This window comes from Camponotus vicinus, unplaced genomic scaffold (genome assembly GCF_025532165.1).
Source record: "Camponotus vicinus isolate PSW18456_S1 unplaced genomic scaffold, iyCamVici1.0 SCAF_9, whole genome shotgun sequence".
Taxonomy (NCBI): Eukaryota; Metazoa; Arthropoda; class Insecta; order Hymenoptera; family Formicidae; genus Camponotus; species Camponotus vicinus.
This window is the reverse complement of record NW_028141981.1, coordinates 14317809-14338349: the sequence shown is the minus strand read 5'-3', so window position 1 is coordinate 14338349 and position 20541 is coordinate 14317809. Positions and strand designations below refer to the sequence as shown.

The 20541-nt window shown below is 38.9% G+C and overlaps 2 protein-coding genes and 1 non-coding gene across 7 annotated transcripts in view; 2 read left to right on the top strand and 1 right to left on the bottom strand.

Moving 5' to 3' along the window:
- Positions 1-122: 122 nt before the first annotated feature.
- Positions 123-19704, bottom strand: Tim9a (translocase of inner membrane 9). The gene is made up of 4 exons (XM_083107782.1): positions 19595-19704; positions 17816-18026; positions 745-1075; positions 123-569 (listed from the first exon to the last, which is right to left on the bottom strand). Exons 3-4 carry the CDS (start codon positions 790-792, stop codon positions 339-341), a joined length of 279 nt encoding a protein of 92 aa, XP_082963908.1. The 5' UTR covers positions 793-1075; positions 17816-18026; positions 19595-19704; the 3' UTR covers positions 123-338.
- Positions 1361-20541, top strand: part of LOC145976538 (uncharacterized) — a 61406-nt gene continuing 42225 nt past the window's right edge. Inside the window, exons 1-4 of one of the 5 annotated variants that reach the window (XM_083107701.1) lie at positions 1361-1858; positions 1978-2321; positions 2684-3104; positions 3379-3475. In XM_083107701.1, the coding sequence (XP_082963827.1) occupies positions 2723-3104; positions 3379-3475 (479 nt within the window). In that variant the 5' untranslated portion in view covers positions 1361-1858; positions 1978-2321; positions 2684-2722. Of the gene's footprint in view, positions 1859-1977; positions 2499-2683; positions 3105-3378; positions 3476-20541 lie in introns of all 5 variants that reach the window. The other 4 variants (XM_083107702.1, XM_083107705.1, XM_083107704.1 and 1 more) reach the window with 4 other exon arrangements.
- Trnat-cgu (transfer RNA threonine (anticodon CGU)) lies at positions 10399-10470 on the top strand. Its single transcript has one exon. It is a non-coding gene; the product is annotated as a tRNA-Thr (tRNA).

Here is a 20541-nt window from a genome sequence, read left to right as displayed (position 1 = left end):
ATATTAAAGTGATAAAACAAATTTACTTATTTAACATATACATATTAATTAATCTATTATTCTACATTTATAATATGTACACAATATTTAATTTTTTCTAAACCACAACATATTACAGAATATACATTTATCATGTAACTTTTTTATTTTACAAGACTTTAAAATATTAAACAACCATTTATCTATATATTATACAAACACTCAATAAATTGACTTGAATTAACAGTATTCAGAGGAAATGAAATGTTTCTTGTAATCTTATTTTATAACAAGATATAAGATTATGATAGGAGATCTTTCATGATAAAGTCCATTGATTTATAATTTTATTACTAAATTTAATTTGCCTGACTTTGTCTCTTAGCAGCTTCCATAGCATTTTCGTTAGCAGTCATTTGAAATTCTTGGAAACGTTGAGACACTCTTTGATTCATTTTCAAGTACTTTTCCATACAATTAAGAGCGCATTTCTCTTCTTTGGCTCTAACTTCTCGCGTCGTGAAGTCGGTTATACAATCGACAAAGCAAATTTCTGAGAGTTTATTATATGAAGTCAAAAAGTCTCGGAACTAAAACAAATAATATATTCCCATTATATATGCTTAAATAAATTCACCTACATTATCATTATATTTCAGATATACAAATATAGCTTGTTAGATTGTTACTGTAACTTTTGGATTGTTTATAATGTAACAAAATATATGATAAAATATGTATATACACAAGTTTAGTAATACATACAGATTTTATTTGATCAGCATCCACATCAGCTGGGACTTGCATCGCCATTGTGGAAATTCAATGGTTTTTATAAAATATCTTTATTGTTGATTTTTATCGTGGTTATAATTTTATAATTTCGCAAATATATACATATGTATCTCATCAACTCTGACGGATATTTTCGAGGTTAGGAAAAAGCACGTGCGAGAGATATATGTATACAGTTCAGTAAAATAACTACGGTAATATTACATTACATATAAGCTTGTTCGCTATTAGCTATCGAATAGGGATTGCCTAGGGTTTAAAAGTCTCTCGCAATATCAGCCAATCAGGACGTTCGACAAAGCTGTGAAAGCAAATGAAATATCGCCTTTAGAAACGCCATCATGTTTCCCGCCCGAATATATCATGGGAAAAAATGAATATAAAAACGATTTTAAAATTTTCACATTTTCATTTAAATAATGCTATATATCTAATGTATTTTTCGATATCATACATATTTCATTCCAAGGTAAAAAAGAAAATTTGAATTTTCTTTCGTATATTTTTTTTTTATTTTCTGTTGGCATCCTTGAAAATACCGTGGAAGATTTGCAATCTCTACAGTTGGCAACGCGATTGTTTGTACGTTAAATTCTAAATTGCCGCGGAGAGCCGTCACCAAGTGCTATTTGCTCGACGTTTTATTCGTATTGAGATTAATTTCACGCAAAGTTGGCGTTTCGAAAATTATATGCCTGAAAACAATTCTACCATTGCATCATCTTCAATCGTCCAGCCAAATAGATCAAAGGTACGCGAAGGTAAGAGAGAGATGAAATTTTGCGCGCGAACTTCAGGTTGAATCACCGGCAGTTACAGTAATTGAAAAGTGAGCTCGCGGAGAAATTTTTTGGGCGAGAGTTAAATGAAATGCGGTGAAAGTTAAATGAACCGGGATCGATTCGTATCGGGATTCGATCGCTGGTTTTGAAAGAAACACGATGTCGGCGGAGTTCGGTGGCAGGAAATAAAAGGCAGATGTTTTGTATCGACGTGGCGGATCGAAGCCTGCGTTGTCCGTACGTCGTTTGCCTTTGTCTTCGAAACGATGAATAATGTATTATTATCGTGCCACATTACAGAGGTACGAAGTGGCGTTTTGCGCCAAATATATAATAAATATGTAAAGAATGAAAGATCTTGCGCACATGTGTATGTATGACAGTCTGTGCAAAAAATACTATATATTTCTTTTACTTTTAGGTATTTTTAAGGGACGGTATTTTTGAAAATAATTGGCTCCATCTTTTATGGACATGAATTCGTGCGACATTAAATTGAATTTTTATTTTAAACGTGACATTCACGACAATGACAGGAAGTCGGGTATCGGAGAATCGTTTTGTCGCCCATTTCAGTTGAGTTTTGTTCCGCACGAGTATGTCCACAACGTTTTGTCTTCGTTATGGTAGCGCGAACTTAGGACAGCTGACAGCCGAGGGTTCTTGCGCGAAGGCAACGGACGTGAAACGCGCTGTACAAGTCTGTCAAATCTTGGAACGCGAACACGTTAAATTGCCAGTCTATTCGCTTCGAGTTTCACGCAGGTTACATAAACAAATTTTTCGCAAAAATTTAAAAAAATATAAGTAATTTAATTCTTTTACTTTTCGGACTTGATGACGAGATTGTGTGATATGTCGTGCAACTATTACTGCTTTTATATTCATACCATTGTAGATAGATTCATAACCCCTGTTGCGTGTTACATTGCTGATATGGTTGTAAGAATTTATTTACATATTATGTATTTCTTTAAACATGAACGCATAATGATTTATATCGATTCAACTGTAATTCGATACATTTATCATTTATTACTGCATCAATTAAACTACTTATGTATTATTTATCACTTTATCGCTCTTTATATGTTGTAATATTATAATTAATACATGTTGTATTCCAGGAAGTTAAATAATATCGTGGGAGAACCACTGCCGTCAACATGTTCTCGAGAAATGTATCTTCCGAGCGACGAGCGAATCTCGCTGTAGTCGACAGAAAAAGATCCGCATCCGCGGGAGCATCGTCGCAAAAGACGCGATCTTCGAAGGACAGAACGCCCATAAAAACCGGCGCGACGAAACCGCGAGTTTCTTGCGAGCAGCGGTTTCTTTCGCGAAAGGAGAGTAAGAAGGTACGCGACGATGCGAAACACAAGGGTCGCTTGTACAACGAGACGTGTGTCGCCAGCGCGGATAACAATGACCCGATTTACATTTTACGGAAGGAAATACAAGATTGGAGAATGTCGGGACAGTTAGCGAACGGATTTGATCGCGATCAACGCGCTACCGAAGATGAAACGGAGAAGAGTTCCGTTCAAGGTAAAAAAAAACAATTAATCGTTATAATTCTATCATTAATAGTAGAAAATTAAAACGAATAATTGCCATATTTAGTACTATTAAATTTTGACAAATATTTTCGAGTTATTTTTTCTGAAAGTAGTATACAAGTATATAAAAAATTGTAAAATGCGACAAATTTAAATAAGAGAATTGACAAGATCATTAATAAAAATTCATCAAAATGCTCAAAATTTATCTTATGCTAAATTTAAAGAGAAAAATTGTTTTTATAAATTTTAATAATTTTTAGAAAGGTGCAGCCAAGTTATCACAAAGGACCTACAAGATCCAGATGTTTTGCCCGAATTAGCGAGCACCGTCGTCGTAGATCGGTCAACGCAATCCACGTGAGTACATGTTTGAATCATCAATTGAAATTTGATACACGAGAGTTGAAAGTTTCGCGGAAATGGATTATTATCCTGGATTTTTACGTCGAAGACGCGGTCGCATGTACGTGGTTTATTAAGGATTCAAACGATTATACTTTGCAATACGGGAGAAGTGACAAGATTGCGGAACTTGTTGAATAACTGGGAAACTTTGTTTTCCATTTAGAGATTATCACGTCTCTGAAAATATCCGCGTGTAATTCTTGGATAATTCAACCGACTACTTTATTCTACATATTCAATTTTTTCACACAACAATAATTACACGAGCGTACATTTTTCGAATATCGAAGCCGTGTCTGCTCGCTCGCGTAGCCGCGAGTTATCGAGCGCGACTATTTTCTCGACGTAACTTATAATAAACTCCGCTTTTTGTCGAATGCGGTTGCCCGGCGCGAATAATAACGCGCGCTAGTGATTTCTTGTCAGTGTCTCAGATAAGAGCAGTGATTCTCAAGATACGATTTCACGCGAAGGTAAGTGAACAACTTCCGCTTGCGCGTGTGCAACGCACGCGATTACGCTATTTTTGCACGCGCCCATTCGATATGCACGAATCCAACGTGATCGAATCGTGTCTCGAGCGATCGTTCGAGGGGACGCGAGGGGAGAGAGGCTCGCGCCTCGTTATGTAAGTAACTGTAAATAAAGAACGAGAGAAAAGAGAAGCTCGGCCCGCGTGTCTCTTGCGAGCCGGACACCCGCCGAGAGGCGAAGCTCGGCTACATCATCCTGGAATTTTCGAAAGTTTCGACAAACCGGTTTCCCGATCGCGCGCAACTCGTTCGTGACTCGTCGATGATATCCCGCCTCACGGAGAGATGCACACCGTGTACCGTTTGGAAGCCGATCGTTCGCCGATTCGTGTCCTTCCCGACTTGCTCGCGGATCGCCCAATCTTCCGCATTGTTCGGAATAATTCGTCATCGCAAATGCTGCGGATGACACGTACGAATAAAATCTCTCCTCGCGTTTATTCATGACAGTCTAATTGTAAGATATTAGAGTTTCGTCGTGTCTGTAGAATCGAGGACCGTATCGAGTAAGATCGTATTAGATCCCTTCTCGATATAAATATCATCCAGCGCATATATGAACGCGCATTCTTTATCGTAACGGAATTACGCATGGAGTAAAAATATCGCGGTTATTTATACGTACGTTCGCGAATCCAGTAAACACGTATGGGATCGTTGTAACGACGAGCGTTGCGACAACACGTGCGAGAAACGAGACGAAGCGGGCGCACGATGATAGAATTGAAATTCCGCGTCGAGTGAGAAAGAGAGAGGGGGAGGAAAGCGACTTTGTCCTCCACGGTCGAGGACGAATTCGACAATTCCTGCGCTCGTCATTCGAGGCACGGTCCGGCGCCCGAAAATATTTTTACTACACGAAGCACGCGAGCCGCATGCGTGCCGACTCATTAAGCGTAAACTGGCTATTGTTCTCACTAACCTACAGCACTGTGCGCCTCATTATCATTTTTCGCTCGTGACGCCACTGTTAAAGGCCCGCTAGGGCACCTTCACGAAAACTAAACACGTCAGGTGCGCCACGTTTCGTGGGATTGTTCTCATCCGGTAAAAAGAAATAGACGAATTAATTCCCGTCAGTCTTGTGGGAGGAACTTAAATTGATTTATTATTTTTTTTCGGGGAAAGAGAGAGAGATCCTTGAATTAATAATTTAACTAATTCGATAATCAATACGAAAAGCCCCTTACGACCCTCTTCAATCTCAATCAATCTAAACTGACGCAGTCGATTCTTTTAAACTCCAAATTCTTTTTCTATTTATTGATTGTAAAACATCGCAGTTAATAAAATATGATAAGGAACGACTCAATTATTTAATTGACGTGACTCAATAAAATTGAAAATGGGATAAAGATTAAAAGATTGAAAATTTTATAGAAATTCACTTGTCAATATAGATCTATATTTGTAAATTTAATATCAAAACGATTCGAGTAATTTTATAGGATAAATTTTACATCAATTCATCTTCAATTCATATAATTTTTGCAGAATTATGTAAATATTCTTACGTTCACAAAATATATTAAATTCACGCTATTTACACAGTAAAAAAAATTCGATTTTCTAAATTTAATAAATACATAATTCACCCTTATGTATTCATATTAAATACTTAAGATGAAAACGGTACGACACACACGAAATGATCAAATTCAACAAGGCCCTATTTAAAATAGACATCGGGTGATTTCCCGAGGCGCGATCTCTCTCGAATACCCTAACGTAGTCTCACGTCAGCGGTGTTAAAAAGGGTTGGAGACAGTTTCGTGTAACTTGCACGAGAGAGAGTTTTCAAGCACAGTCAGCTCATCCACGGATAATGATGTAGGTTAGGTTCCCAAGCGGTATATATCGCAAAAATCAACATTCTTCGCCAAGTCGAGGCTCGCAAAAAGCGTAAACCGGTTTGCCTCGTAAATGGCACACGAGCGTGCGAACGGGAGACGCGGACGCGGCGGATAAAGGAGCATACGCGGGAGAATAAAGGAGGATGCACGAGACTCTCTCTCTCTCTCTTTCTCTCGAGGAGAGAAGGACTCTTCGCGTCTCAATGTTCCTTTGTGTAAATAGCTTTTCTTGGATTTCTGCGGTTTCGCAGCGCGAACATAAATCATACGCTATCGCGAACATTATGACACATTTATGATGAAAGAAACATTGCCTGCGCGAGTTGTCGGTAATTTAATCTTCGTTGAATGCAATTAAAGAGGCGATTTTTCAAATGCTTCTCTTGTACAGCATGTAAATCGAATTTTTACAATTACACGCGCAGACTTTCGTCGACTCTAATAATTTTTTTTTTTTACAAAGACAAATGTTACGAAAGTAAAAAAAGAGTTCGGCAGTAAAGAGTCTTGCTCGAGCAAGTAATAAATGAGGATTGAAAAAAATTTATTTATAACCTTAACATAAATTCCAGAAACACATGTTTAAATTTCAGATATTGCTTGTTTTAATAACTTGTAAAAAAAATAATTTCTCGCTTTATATTTAGCATCTTCTCAGAACCGGTTTAAACCATTTGCCCCAGTTTACTCGTTAGTACACTTAATTTATATCCGTGTGTGACATTTAAATTCATCTTTTCCAATTATATCTAAATTAATTCTTAAAATTGGACGAAAAAGAATATCGAAATAATTAATTGTATCATTTATAAAAAAATACGGATGTAGGACCGTCCAATACAAGTGTTTTCTACTATCTTCCTCTATTTTTCAAAAGAATAAAAATATGATATCTATTACAAAAATCCCGAATAATTCGACATGGTCCCCTTCGTTCGAGCTTCGTCCTGTTAGCCCGGTTTTGCAGCGCAGATAAGACGGATAACACGGTTCGCGAGCGTTAAGACGATGCGTTAACATAATTGTCGGACGAGCAAAAAAGTAGGAAAGGAAAAAAAAATAGGAACTCTCCCGGTCGACTCGGAGGCAAACGACGAATTTCCGGTTTCATCGTACGTTGACCCTGCCGCGCTCGAGAAGAGAAGCCCCGTTCTATGTGGGTTATGTTTGTCTATGCTTTCTCCACGAGGAATCCGCCGATAAAATTGACCGAAGAGCACCGACGAGCTGGACGTGACGTCACAAAGTCGCGCGCTACGTTACGTAAAAAAAGAAAAAAAAAAGAGAGAGAGAGAGGGAAAGGGAGGGGAAAAAACGTCTCGGCTCCGGCGCTTCCTCGCGCATAAATTATCATCGTAGAGCTCGCTATTTGCACGTGGCGCATTTAGCATTCTAAATATAGCTACCCGATTCTCGCGTTTATATCGTGTATTTTTTTTTCATGCTACGCAGTAGGAGAAGTAGACACTCGTACACGCGTAGCGCTAAACAAAGGCGAAGGTAAAAAAAAAAAAAACGAGCCTAACGCCGCGTGAAGCGCGCATCCGTACTTTACATTTACCGCTAATCACTATTATCCCGATAACATTGTACGCTCGAGGTTCGTATTAAATGAATCAACCTTGAAGATCTTATGGTACATTTAAACGCGGAACGAATATACGAGATATAGATACGACGAGATAGAGGGGGAGGATATGTTTTTCCATCTGAAATTATCTCGATTTACGAGGCGGAGAACCCGGGAACCGATTCGCAGAAGCGAATAACAGGAGAGATGGAAAAAAAATTACTCGTCTCCGTTACATAGTCATTGCGAAGACCAGCGCGTTTAGCTCTACGTGATGCACAGAATGTCGCTTATGCGAACGCTACGCTACGCGTAGCGACACGCTCCACCGGGTGGAGTTCGCCAGCCAAGCAACCAGCCGAACCAGCCAGCCGGCCAGCCAGCCAACCAAGCGCACGTTTTTTACGTAACGCTACGCGTAACGTTGACGCGCGTGACGTCAGCTCGGTCGGCACCGCGCCAGCCGACCGCTGCCGCCGCCGACGACGACGACGGCGGCGAGGACGGGGGAGGAGGGGAGGCGAACGGCACGGCCACGGAATTCTTGCGAAGAAAGCACGCATCGAGCACAGCCGAGCGCGACCGAACGTAGCCGGCGACCGAACGAGCGCTCCGCTTCGTTCCGCTCCTCCGCTCGCGGCATACTTGCACGAGGCGGCAACATCGCGAGCGTCTGTTAGGTTCAAGGGTACGGAGCGGAGGTTGGCTTCGTCTCGCCGGCCCGGCACGTTGGACCGCTGGCTCGTTTGGCGCGAGCGCGAGTCCCCTTTCGTCAAACGGGAAACTTTTTCCAAAGACGCGCGAAGGAGCCGCGTAACCCGCGGTATCCCGTGTTTGCGAACCACGTGGACATATCGTAGACGGCTTGTTTGCTGGCCGAGCGATTAAGCGGTGAATGGGCGAAATCGGAGACGAATGAAAGAGATTCGCACCTTCGCGGATGACTAGATGCTTGCTTGTGTCAGCGATGCTTGTTCTTTAACCAGGCGAAGCTTTCGTTTTTAATTTTTTATCGTGCGTTTTATCGTGTTTTTACGTCGGACGTTGACGTTTTGTAAATTATTGCAGCTCGTTATTAAGCAAAATTTGAATAAGTTCTTTTAATATACATTTTTAAGATAAATTAATTAATACTCTTTAATAAATTATTAATAAATACTTACTAAATAAATACTCTTTATTAATAATTTATTAATAAATACTCTAGCTTTCTTTAACTGTGCGACTAATAATGTCTCTTAATTTTGATTGCATTTCTCAATCATCTTTTATATGATTCAATGGTAATTTTCAGCCTCGTGAGTTTTATTGTTAGATACAAATATATTGCTGTATGCGTATATATCTATATATATGCACAGACGAGACAATACATGTTTCGTTGCGGTTAAAGGGGCATCCGCTCTTTTAATTGGATTCTCTGAATTTTCAACCGACGAGAATATCGCGCACGTCCGGGAGATCATGAAAGATCTATTGAAGACAAAGCGCATTCAGTATTCTGTCTATCAATTACAATGTATGTGTGCCAATCACAATGACAATTGATAAGTCAATGTGAAAGATTTATCTATTAAAAAAATTGTGTAATACATTTTTAGATTAATAGATTATTTATCATTGTTTTTTTTCGTGCAATCTGATTTATACGCGGAAAACAAAGAAATATTTTTACATTTGGAAAGTCATAGAGAGAGATAGAGAGTCGAATACAAGTTTTAATTAAAGAACTGAAAAAATTAATTATTAGATTTTTATATTTTACTAGACTGTTATATTATTACAGAGTCGAAATATTTTTTTTACACGCATAATTTTATTTTAATTCTTTAATATTTCCAAGTATAGTGCGCTAAAGTACGACTATTAAAAAATTCAAGATATATTTTATACATGCATACAAGTTTTATGAAATTAAGTATATTACTGTAAAATAAAATTTTCTTCTATTTTCTTAAATTTTCTTTCTATTTTTCTCTCACATTTTACACTTTCAATTTAAGTACTAAAAATATACTGATTATGTGTGAAGAGAGTATAACACTACAGTCTCAATGTAAGACCTTTAATGAACTTTAATGAAAGGGTTACTAGCAAAGTCACTACACGCCTACGATTCAAAAATATAACATCAATTAATCACGTTATAGGGACAAATATGAATTGAATATTGATCGATAATTCGAATGCATTTGCAAGGAAGGGATTGGCCAGATATATCGTTTAAAACAACAGCGGTAACGTACAGAGGGTACAAAGATGCAAAAATTCTCAGGCGTCCTAGAAAAATCGAGTCCTTTGTTCGCGATTTACATTACGCGTATTCATTGGATAACATCTGCTTAATAGTACAATGGTCTTACGAAAGCGCGTTTCGTTGGGTCCCTTTTATCGCGCCTCAAAGAGCCTCGCCGGTCCCCGAAAAGGGTCCCCCTTTCGAGAGAAATCTTTAAGACGGCCCCGACATCTGTCCTTTACGGCCAACCGAAGTAGGGAAAGTAAGTTTGCACGTGTCTCTCTCATCCGAGGGAACCCGAAAGCACGTGGAGCTCTTTGTATATTAACGCGCGCAAAACGGGAAGTGGCAACTGACATCTGCTTTGCGTCACGCGGGATTTGTGGGTCGAATTTTATTTTCGGAGGTTCCTCGAGATTCGTCGCACATAGCAGACGCTAAATCGCTCTTTAAAAGATCAACATCAACGCTATTTAAACGCGACGCGATATATTGACGAGAGGAGAAAACAGAATTACACGTAATTAAATCGAATCCAAAGATCATTCCCAATTGGTAGAATATAATTAAAATAGGTAATATACATGCTAATCATATATATTTTAGACTCGACAAGAGTAAGATTGGAGAGTGAAATAAGTATCTATGCCATATCATCCTTTAGCTAACCATGAAAAACGTCAGCCTCTTTAGCTCAGTGGCAGAGCACTGGTCTCGTAAACCAGGGGTCGTGAGTTCAAACCTCACAGGAGGCAGCTTATTATTTTTGTTATTAAATATCAATTTTTTTTTAATAATTTATACAATCTGCTTTCCGTCTTTAAGTTTTTTCTTATTTTTTAATATTGACATTTCTTTTTAGTCTTATTTATATTCTTTATTTCTGATTTTTAATATAAAATTACACATAGCTGCCTCGCAAAAAAATATACATTTACGATAATGTCAATTTACTATATTAAATTCCAACAACATTTCACATTTTATTTTAAACCTGGTTCATTATAGATTTAACGAACAAATAACATTTAATTCGTTTAATATATTTATGACTATTAACCGATCAGCTGTTTGATTATCAAAGTTAATCATGATTAAGATGTAAAGAGTGGGAGCAACTAAACGTCGAATGATCGGGTGAGTCCGCAATAAAGAGACAATTTACGGGAGGCCACGGGTGCGAAGTATGAGACAGACATCGGTAATTAAAACGAATCACGCTTTGTGGGAAGCGGGGGCGACGAGAATCGGCATTCGGTCGGCATTCGCGTCCGAGCCCGCGAATGCGACCCACGTAGTCAGAGGGGGAACGGGGAGGCCGCCCCTTGGTACCGACACCGGCCCGGTTTTCGATATTCAAGAGCGTTACCCCGAGCGGCGCGAGTCGTGCAGTTTCCGTAAAACGTCCGAGAAAGCCGGGACGCGAATATAGATAGGGGTAGTAGGTAGGTTCGGGGGTTACAGGCTGGATCGTGACGGGGGTTGAATGTTTCCCCGGTTCTCTCTCTCTCTCTCTCTCTCTCTCTCTCTCTCTCTCTCTCTCTCATCCTCCTCCCGCCTGCTCCTTTTAACCTCCTCCCCTTCTTTCTCGTTTTCACAGCGTGCGCTGGCCGTCACGAGAGCGGAATACTAATTTTTATGTCGGAGACGAAGAAACGCGCGCGATCGATCCCGCCACCGCTGCCACCCCCGCTTCCGCCCGGGGGTTGCATAGCGTGTAGCGCCACGGGGGTGCATGACCGAGTAGCGCTACGGTTAGGGGTTAAGAGCGCGCGGGGGCGGCACGACGCGTTGCTCTCTCTCTCTCTCTCTCTCTTTCCCCCTCATCGTGGAATGTCGTTAACCCTTTGCACTCCGCTGCACGTATCTTATGACACTGACGAGCTAGCAGCGCGTTGCCTTCACTAGCGTTATCGGTGCCTCGTCGACGACAGAGCTCGAACTGCGGCTGTTGAATAAAAAATTGTCCGTCGAACACGCGAGCTTTCTACAAATTTGAGACGATACGCAAACACGGATTAGCCTATCGAATAGAATTGTGTAAATTTCGCCCGTAAAATGCCTCGAATTTTTAAATTGATCGATTATATTGATTGAATAAATTAATCAATTTTTTTTCGTCGTTTTCATTTTTTTAATGATAAAATTTTATTTATGGAAGATGATTTTTTCGCATGAATAAGAATTTGCAAATTATTATTCTACGTCTCTTCTATCTTCAATCGCGAAGGGATATTCGAGAAGTCGATCGAAGATTCGCGTCACGTCTCGAGTAGTTTAATTCGTCGGGGAATATCGCCGTGGCCTTCTTTCGCGGGCTTCGTAAAAGGAGCGAGCTCTCCTCTCTTCGATCATGAAATCCGGCCGCATAGGTAGATAGTTACAGCGCCGGTCGCGATCCAAACCGGTTTTACTCGATCGGAGGACTTTAGGCGATTGTGTTCGCGACGTGGGCGAGGTAATGGTTCGTTCAAGTGAGGCGAAAACTGAAGTAGTAGCTCGGTTAAAGCAGAAGCGAGGCAATTTCGAGCCTGATAGGCGATAGGAGACAAGCGGATTTGGCTGCGAAAATTTATGCCGTGCCGCGTCAGCTGCAAGATCAAGGACCACTTCTCCGCGATAGAGCATTCGTTTTTCGTCGGAAACAACCGTTCGAAAGCCGATTGCACGTCGCGAGAAATTTACATACGCCTGACGTAACGTTTTCCTTTTTTTCTTCGTTTCTTCGATTATGCATTTTCGCTTTTTTTGCTAGAGACTCTCGTATACGTTAATATATTTATACGCGGAATAACAGTGCTTCGAGTATTTATCGCGCGAGAGATTTATGCTCCTTCGAAACCGATTATCTCTTAGCGGGGAGAAAAAAATGTAAATCCACCTTTCCTCGATGCAATATGCATTTCATTGGATTCTTACCGCTTGTGCGAAGAGTTTAAAGTAACAATCTAGATATTTGCATTTTGCAAATTTCACGTTTATACAACAATGCGATATGTATCAAAGATACATCGTGCGTAACCAACACTTCAATCGCTGAAAGAATCGCTCTCATTATTCGGTTTCAGTCAGGCACGAATTTCCACGCATTTCTTGGAATATTTTAAATATACGATTAACTTATATTTTATACTATATATTATATATTGAAGTAAAGAGGTGTGTCAATATTGTACTCTCTGGCGAGGTGTATCTCTTACAAGAGGGAGGGCTGCCAAAAATTCAGAATCTGTCATCGCACTTTCGATCGTGTTTATTTTATGCAATATTTTAAATGTACATTTAAACATATAATTAATCTTATTTTATATTATAGAGGCAAAAGGGCGAATCAATATCGTAATCTTTGGTGACATATATTTCTTACAAAGGGTTCCTAAAAATTGCGAATCTGTCATCGCACTTTCGAGCGCGCTTATTTTATACGATATTTTAAACATACGATTAATCTTATTTTATATTGGAGAGGCAAATTTGAGGGACGAGTCAATATTGTACTCTTTGGCGATGTATATCCCTTGCGAAGGGCTCCCGAAAATTCTGAACTCGTCACCGCACTTTCGATCACACGCACTCGAGCGCGCTTATTTTATGCGATATTTTAAACATACGATTAATCTTATTTTATATTGTAAAGGCAAAGGAGGGTGTCAATATTGTACTCTCTGGCGAGGTGTATCTCTTACAAGGGGCTCCCAAAAATTCAGAATCTGTCATCGCACTTTCAATCGTGTTTATTTTATGCAATATTTTAAATGTACATTTAAACATACAATTAATCTTATTTTATATTATAGAGGCAAAAGGGCGTGTCAATATTGTACTCTTTGACTACGTGTATCTCTTACAAGGGGCTCCCAAAAATTGCGAATCTGTCATCGCACTTTCGATTGCGCGCACTCGAGCGCGCTTATTTTATATGATATTTTAAACATACGATTAATCTTATTTTATATTGTAGAGGCAAAGGAGCGAGTCAATATTGTATTCTTTGGCGACATGTATCTCTTACAAGGGGCTCCCAAAAATTGCGAATCTATCATCGCACTTTCGATTGCGCGCACTCGAGCGCGCTTATTTTATGCGATATTTTAAACATATGATTAATCTTATTTTATATTGTAGAGGCAAAGGGGCATGTCAATATTATATTCTTTGGCGACATGTATCTCTTACAAGGGGCTCCCAAAAATTGCGAATCTGTCATCGCACTTTTGATCGCGCGCACTCGAGCGCGCTTATTTTATGCGATATCTGAAATATACGATTAATCTTATTTTATATTATAGAGGCAAAGGGGCGTATATTCTTAATATTGTACTCTTTGGCGATATGTATCTCTTGCGAGGGGCTCCCGAAAATTCTGAACTCGTCGCACCTCGTCGCACTTTCGATCGCGCGCACTCGAGCGCGATTATCCGCTCGCGCGCTGCGGGTATGCGCCGCGCATTCTCGCCGCTATAGTATTCTAGTATTCCGCGGTGTGCTCTCAGGATACCTTCGGAACTACGGGCTTTACGTGACCGGCATGTCGGGTATCGTCGCGCGCGCGGATGCTCCCTCGAAAAAAAGCGCCTCCCTCTCCCCAATCTACGAAATTACAAAATATTTCGCAATTACGGCGCGCGATATCCGCGGAGAGAAAAACTGGAGCCGTGTAGTAATTGCATTAGTCTCTTATTCGTGTACAATCAATCTATGCGATGATGGGTGGCATTTAAAAATTATTCGACGATATTAATTTGTGCGACGAGCGAAATTATATTGTTCGAAAAGGCGATTCTAAGAAGAGTTATATGAACATAACGCAATTTCTGATGTACAGAATAAATTTTTCATATAACTGTATAATTCATCTACAATTTTTTGAGAAAATATAATTTTTTATATAATTTTTTGCACTCATAAATTGACTGAATCGTAATAATGATCGCAATAAGTAACAAAAAAAAAATTAAAAGGCGCCGATGTCGATCTTTCAATCGGGCCATCCCAAGGATTAAGGACCAAATCGCCGTCTACGACGCGATGCGACCTTCGTCTTTTATTCGCGGGTCCGATCCTTACCCGAAAGCCGAGACTCCGTATCTTGGTACAGCGGCAGTGGCGATAAGCGCCTTATCGCGCACCGGCTACGACGGAGCGTCGCTCGCGAGGCGACGCCGAGGGCGAGGGTGTTATCGGTATCGACACGCGAGGACAACGTGACTCCCCCCGCGCCTCGCCCCGCGAAGCCGGGAGCGCTCGCCGATCGATAGAAAAGTTTTCGCGCGCGTACGCGTTTCACGTACTCTCTCTCTTTCTCTCTCTCTCTCACCCGAGAGCCGCCGTCCGAATGCATATGCGCGGTGCATGTGTGCGGAATTTATTCCGCGACAAATGCAGCGGAGAACAGAAATGTGTTCCACCTGGTTGGACGCTCCGCATTTTTCTTGCTCCCTGAAATTACTCGCTGCAGATACGCGTTTAGTCCGAGATTTAAACTTGAAATTGTACGTATTCGTATAAAAAGCCCCCCGTCAGCGCAAAAGGCAAAAAGATGAGTTACCTTCTCTACGATATGAAGAGAAATGTAAGCTTGTATCGTTTTGTACTGATGAAATATCGCTTTTTATTGCTTGAAATTTATAACTCGTATTAAATTTTTCATAGAGAAGTGCTGACCTCAGTTGGGATCCTATCGCGAAATTGATACTCGCATTTTTAATCCGCGCAAGTTGCGTAATATCGGAAAAATGTTTGATTAAAATTATGCTGATACTTCTACAAACACATATTTTTATTTTTCGAAATGTGCGATATAAATTAGTCTCTTTAATTTGCAACTATCAAAAGATAAGTATACATGTATATCAACGTATACATTTATTTATTGTATAATGAAATTTATAAATCTTTCATCGAGTCTCAGAAATCAATATCACGGTTTAAATATTCAAAGAGCGACTTTTCGACCATCTTTCAGATCTTTTTACGCGCAATAAAGATCAATATTAGATAAATATTAGATAAATAAACTTCGGATTGCCCGGATATCTTCGAGAACGTACATCTCACAAGGTACAGGCTGTACATGCCGGATTTATAAATTGACGAGCTGCGTATCTCCGTGAGAAATAAGACATAAAACGATGCGATCGCCCGAGAACGAAATGATATAAATATTTATCGCGTAGCGCAGAAGCTTTCGCGATTTCGCGCACCAAGTATTCGTCGTCTCGTATCGCTTCTCAGCGATAAAACACTGGCGCGATGATGTGTCACCGTATTATAACACCGTAGTACTAGTGTGATACTTTATCGCCGCATTGGCAAATAACTTTTCCGCTTATACAATCGCGCGCCAATGTTCTTATTCATAACATCTTTACTACGTAGTTGGAATTCGTCCTCTACGAGCCTCTATTCTGTGGCCGCTATTGCAATTCATCTCGCCTTAAGTCGAAGCGAATTTTATTTCGACGAAAGGGAGGGTGAGCTTCACGCGCGAATATGTTTCTCGTAAATTTTGCACGAGAGTCAAGTATTACTCACATAATACTTCCTCCCGATGATCCGACCTCTGACATCGTGGAATAGTGTTTCTCGTGCGAATTTGCCTTGGACTTGCAAGGATCGCACGACTATATCTATCTCGTAAATTGTGTCTTAAATATTCAAATGATCTTGGAAACTTCTCTAATTATTTAGAGAAATTCTTCGCACAAAGACGCGAAGAGATGCGTAGTGGACACGCAGGAAATAGTTTAAGTATTTAAATTCTCAGTCGACACACACACATACACACACACACAATGCGTTCTCTTGCGTTTCAAAAGAGAGGGCACTGTAATAATATGCGTAATAAGATAGGTCTCGCGACGTGCCACGGTAAGACGTGCATAATGCGAGGTACGAGGAGAGTGCGGGTTGCAGCGGTGCAGAAGAACATGCTGACCTTGAATTCTTCCTTTTCGTCGCAGTCGCTGAGGACGAACGGTGCGGAGGGAGACTCGGAGCTCACAATGAGCTTTGAGCCTCTCTCCCTTCGTATTAAAACGAGAATCCGACCGCTTGCAGGAACACGAGTACGCGATATGTATAGCTTAAAAATTATGTGTTGGACATGCTGTTGGAATTAAATCGGTACCATTCCAACAACTCGCGATATATATCTGCCGTATTAAAAAGTATTTCTCGTTCAATAGGAATTAATTTATATTAATTTATATATTAATAATATTTTATAATATTAATTATTATAAATTAATCTCTTACTATTTCCATAAATTTTAAATATTAAATCTTTGCTATTACTAAATGTCAATTAAAATAAAAAAATCATCTGTTCCTGTAATTATTATTCGCACTTAGATGAGGTTTAACTGTATTAATAAGCTCTAGTTTTTATAGCAATTTTTTAACAATGTGATGTAAAGGATGAATCAAAATGGTATAAAGTAAAATCTCGATAAATTACCGCAATAAAATCGCGATAAAGCAGTGCAAGGTATCTCTCTCTTTTATCTCGATTCCTTTGCGTTATGAGAAGTGACGGAATCGTGTACAATATTATAAGCGTATATTATATAAGCTTCATTAAAAAAAATACGAGTTAATGCGAGATTTTACCTCATAGAACCTTTCTGCATCTCACGTGAGATTGTTATTACGTACGGAATAACCTTGCATTAAGAAACATAATTGAATTTCTCATGTAATGAAAAGCTCATGTTAAATTATGCAAAGCATACATTATGAAATGCATGAGTACGATGTATTTGGTTACGAACCTTGTTATATCAAGAGATAAAATTATCAATATCTTGTGTTTTCGTTCATGTCTATAATTGGTTATGTAAAAATATGAAAAAAATTCGATAGTTAATATCTCTTGTACACAATATTTATCTTTAAAATAATCATTTAGAAAGATAATAATTTCTAACAAAATCGCTATATAATATTTTTCGCTATCAATGTGTATTTTTCAAATACGCGAACGTTGGAGGATACTTTGATTTCGTTGTTTGTTTGATTTTTTGAAACAGCTGAAAAATCACGCGATACAAAAGGCGCAAGGAAACGAAACGACTATGATTTGAAACGATAACATCTTACCTGGAAACATATTTTACTTTTGTCTAATCAGACGTGGACGAAGTGCTGGCAGCTGTTCCTTCTGGCGTACACGAGGACATCCGTTCTCGAAGGCATCAACTCGTTGCACTTTATGTTCGCACTGGTTGTTAACCGGTAGCCATCGCGATGGTCATAAAAACTTTTTTTCGATTCCGATTAATTAAACTTTATTCTTCTCCTATCTATGCACCTATCAAAAAAATTTTTCACCGTTTAAGCATTAATTTAACATTTATCGATTATTCCGGTACAAATGAATATTGTGCAAAATAATAAATTTATGTTTAGAATAAAAGCTTTTGTTTAAAACAAAACCAAGAAAGTTTTGCTAAATATTTGCTTTAGCAATTTGAATTACAAGTTGTATCTATATTATATCTAATTTGTTTATAATTGTTTATAATTTGTCTACACGGTTATATAACGTATTTTTAAATATTTTAATTTGTGTAGTATTTTTCTACTAACCGTCATTATTTAATAATTTATAAACCAATTTAAAACTGTATTCCAAAATAATTACCCATCAAAATATTTTTTTGTGTCTTCAAAAACTTACATCAAACTAAAATTAAATTATAAATCCTCTTTCAAATATAAAAGAATAAATTAATTTGTAAACTAATGTTATTCCATAAAATAGGATGCATGCATCGGACAAATTAACATCATTCGCTAGTAAAAAAATGCGAAAAAACGATCACGATTAGTGTGATCTTCTAAACATAAATCTATTACATTCTGCGTTATACATTTGGGTATAATCGACGGACGTTGATAACGTGCGGCAAATTGTCGCTCAGCGAGCAGGTTCGCGATTATGCGCGCGCCTTCTTTAAATTCCTTCAAAGAGGAAACACACGTTTAATAAAATTACCATAACGCGCGCGCCAGACCGCTACCTCGGACTACGCACGACGGCTCGTGTTTGCACCAAGCCAGAGATGACGACGTAGCGAGAATGCATAATCGCGTCACGTTTTCGCTATCCCATTCTTACACGTGACCGCACATACGCTCGCACGTACGTAAGTAACAACGCATACGCGAAGGCTCATGCTGCCGGCGCATGCATACGTCGCAATTCGCTCGCCACGTGTCCGTGAAATAAAAAGCGAGAGAGGAGAAGAGACGTTACGTTCCTTCTTCGCGAAACGTCGAAGGACGACTGAACATTTCGCTTTTCACTCGCGCAATAACCTTCCCGTTTCTCGAATTGATAAACAAAATATTTGACTCTCCTTGGCCTTCGACGGTTAATCAAAATTAACAATAAACACAAATTCTCGAATGTAATCAAAACATCTCCGACGTGACAAAAACACGATACCATCGTAAATCGATTTATGTACGTGTTGGAGAAATATTCAAGATATTGTCGTCTGGAGGAAATGAATTTATGCGATCCGACAATTGCATATGATTGTGACATTTCTATTCTTCACGTCATCCATCATTAATTTTCTTCGGTATTTTCCAGTTATTAGGAATTATAATATACTTTTCTACAAACCTCTCAAGAAATAGACATTTAAATAGTATTTAAAGATTAGGCGCAGTCTTTTCCAGAGCCGACAAACGCATTTTTGAAAGCAATTCGCAAATGACAGGGATGCGCGCGAGCGTAAGCTCGCCAGGCGTTAGTCATAGCTAGTAACCCACATTTATGATAGACCGCTTTTATAACGCTTTCTCGAGTAAAGGCGCCCATCTGTTGGAGCACCTGACTCGATTCACCTGCCACAGGTATGTACTTACGTACGACGCGGGCTGCCTGTCTGCCTGCCTGCCTGCTCGCCTGGTTGGTTGACTGGCTGGCTGCTCGCTGGCGACCGCCTGACGACGTCAGGTGTTTCTTCGGCGAGCCGCTTAACGGCACAACGCGACTGGAAACAAAGAGCAGCGTGCAACGCATCGGCATTCCGTCCTGTCGTTTTTCCGGAAATGCGGGAAATGCATATCCGAAGATCTGATAAAGAGCGACGACAAAATCTCGCGTAATACCGTGTTCCCTAAATAACGATCATTATATAAAACATATATATAAAACTAAAATAAAATATAATAAAAATAAAAAATAATATTAATATAATAAAACTAAAATAATATATATAAAACTATATATATAACTATATATATAAAACTAAAATAAAATATAATAAAAATAAAAAATAATATTAATATAATAAAACTAAAATAATATATATATAACTATATATATAATAACTATATATATATAAAACTAAAACAAAATATAATAAAAATAAAAAATATTATTAATATAATAAAACTCAAATAAAATATAATATTATTTAAAATATCACATTTAATAAAATAAAAGTGTAGAAATCATGTGCTACCTGTAGCTGATACAATGGAAAGTTTATATAAAGTGAAATATATTTTCTAAATTATAATTGCATCGATAAAATGGAAATAGCGAAATAAAAAATTTGTTAGAGGAGGCTTCGACAATCGGGTAAAATCGAATTATTTCTAAGCGTGTTCAGGCATATTTCTCCAAATTATATACAAAGACCGGTCACAATGTCGTTTCGATTTAATACAACAGAGAACCGAACGTGAAATAAAATTAGAGAGAAAATCTTTGAAAGCAAATACGTAGTTACTCGCAGTCTTGATGGGCTTTCCGACAGCGCGGCCGCTATTGGCTTTACCCGACGTGTAAAGAATGACCGTGTCAT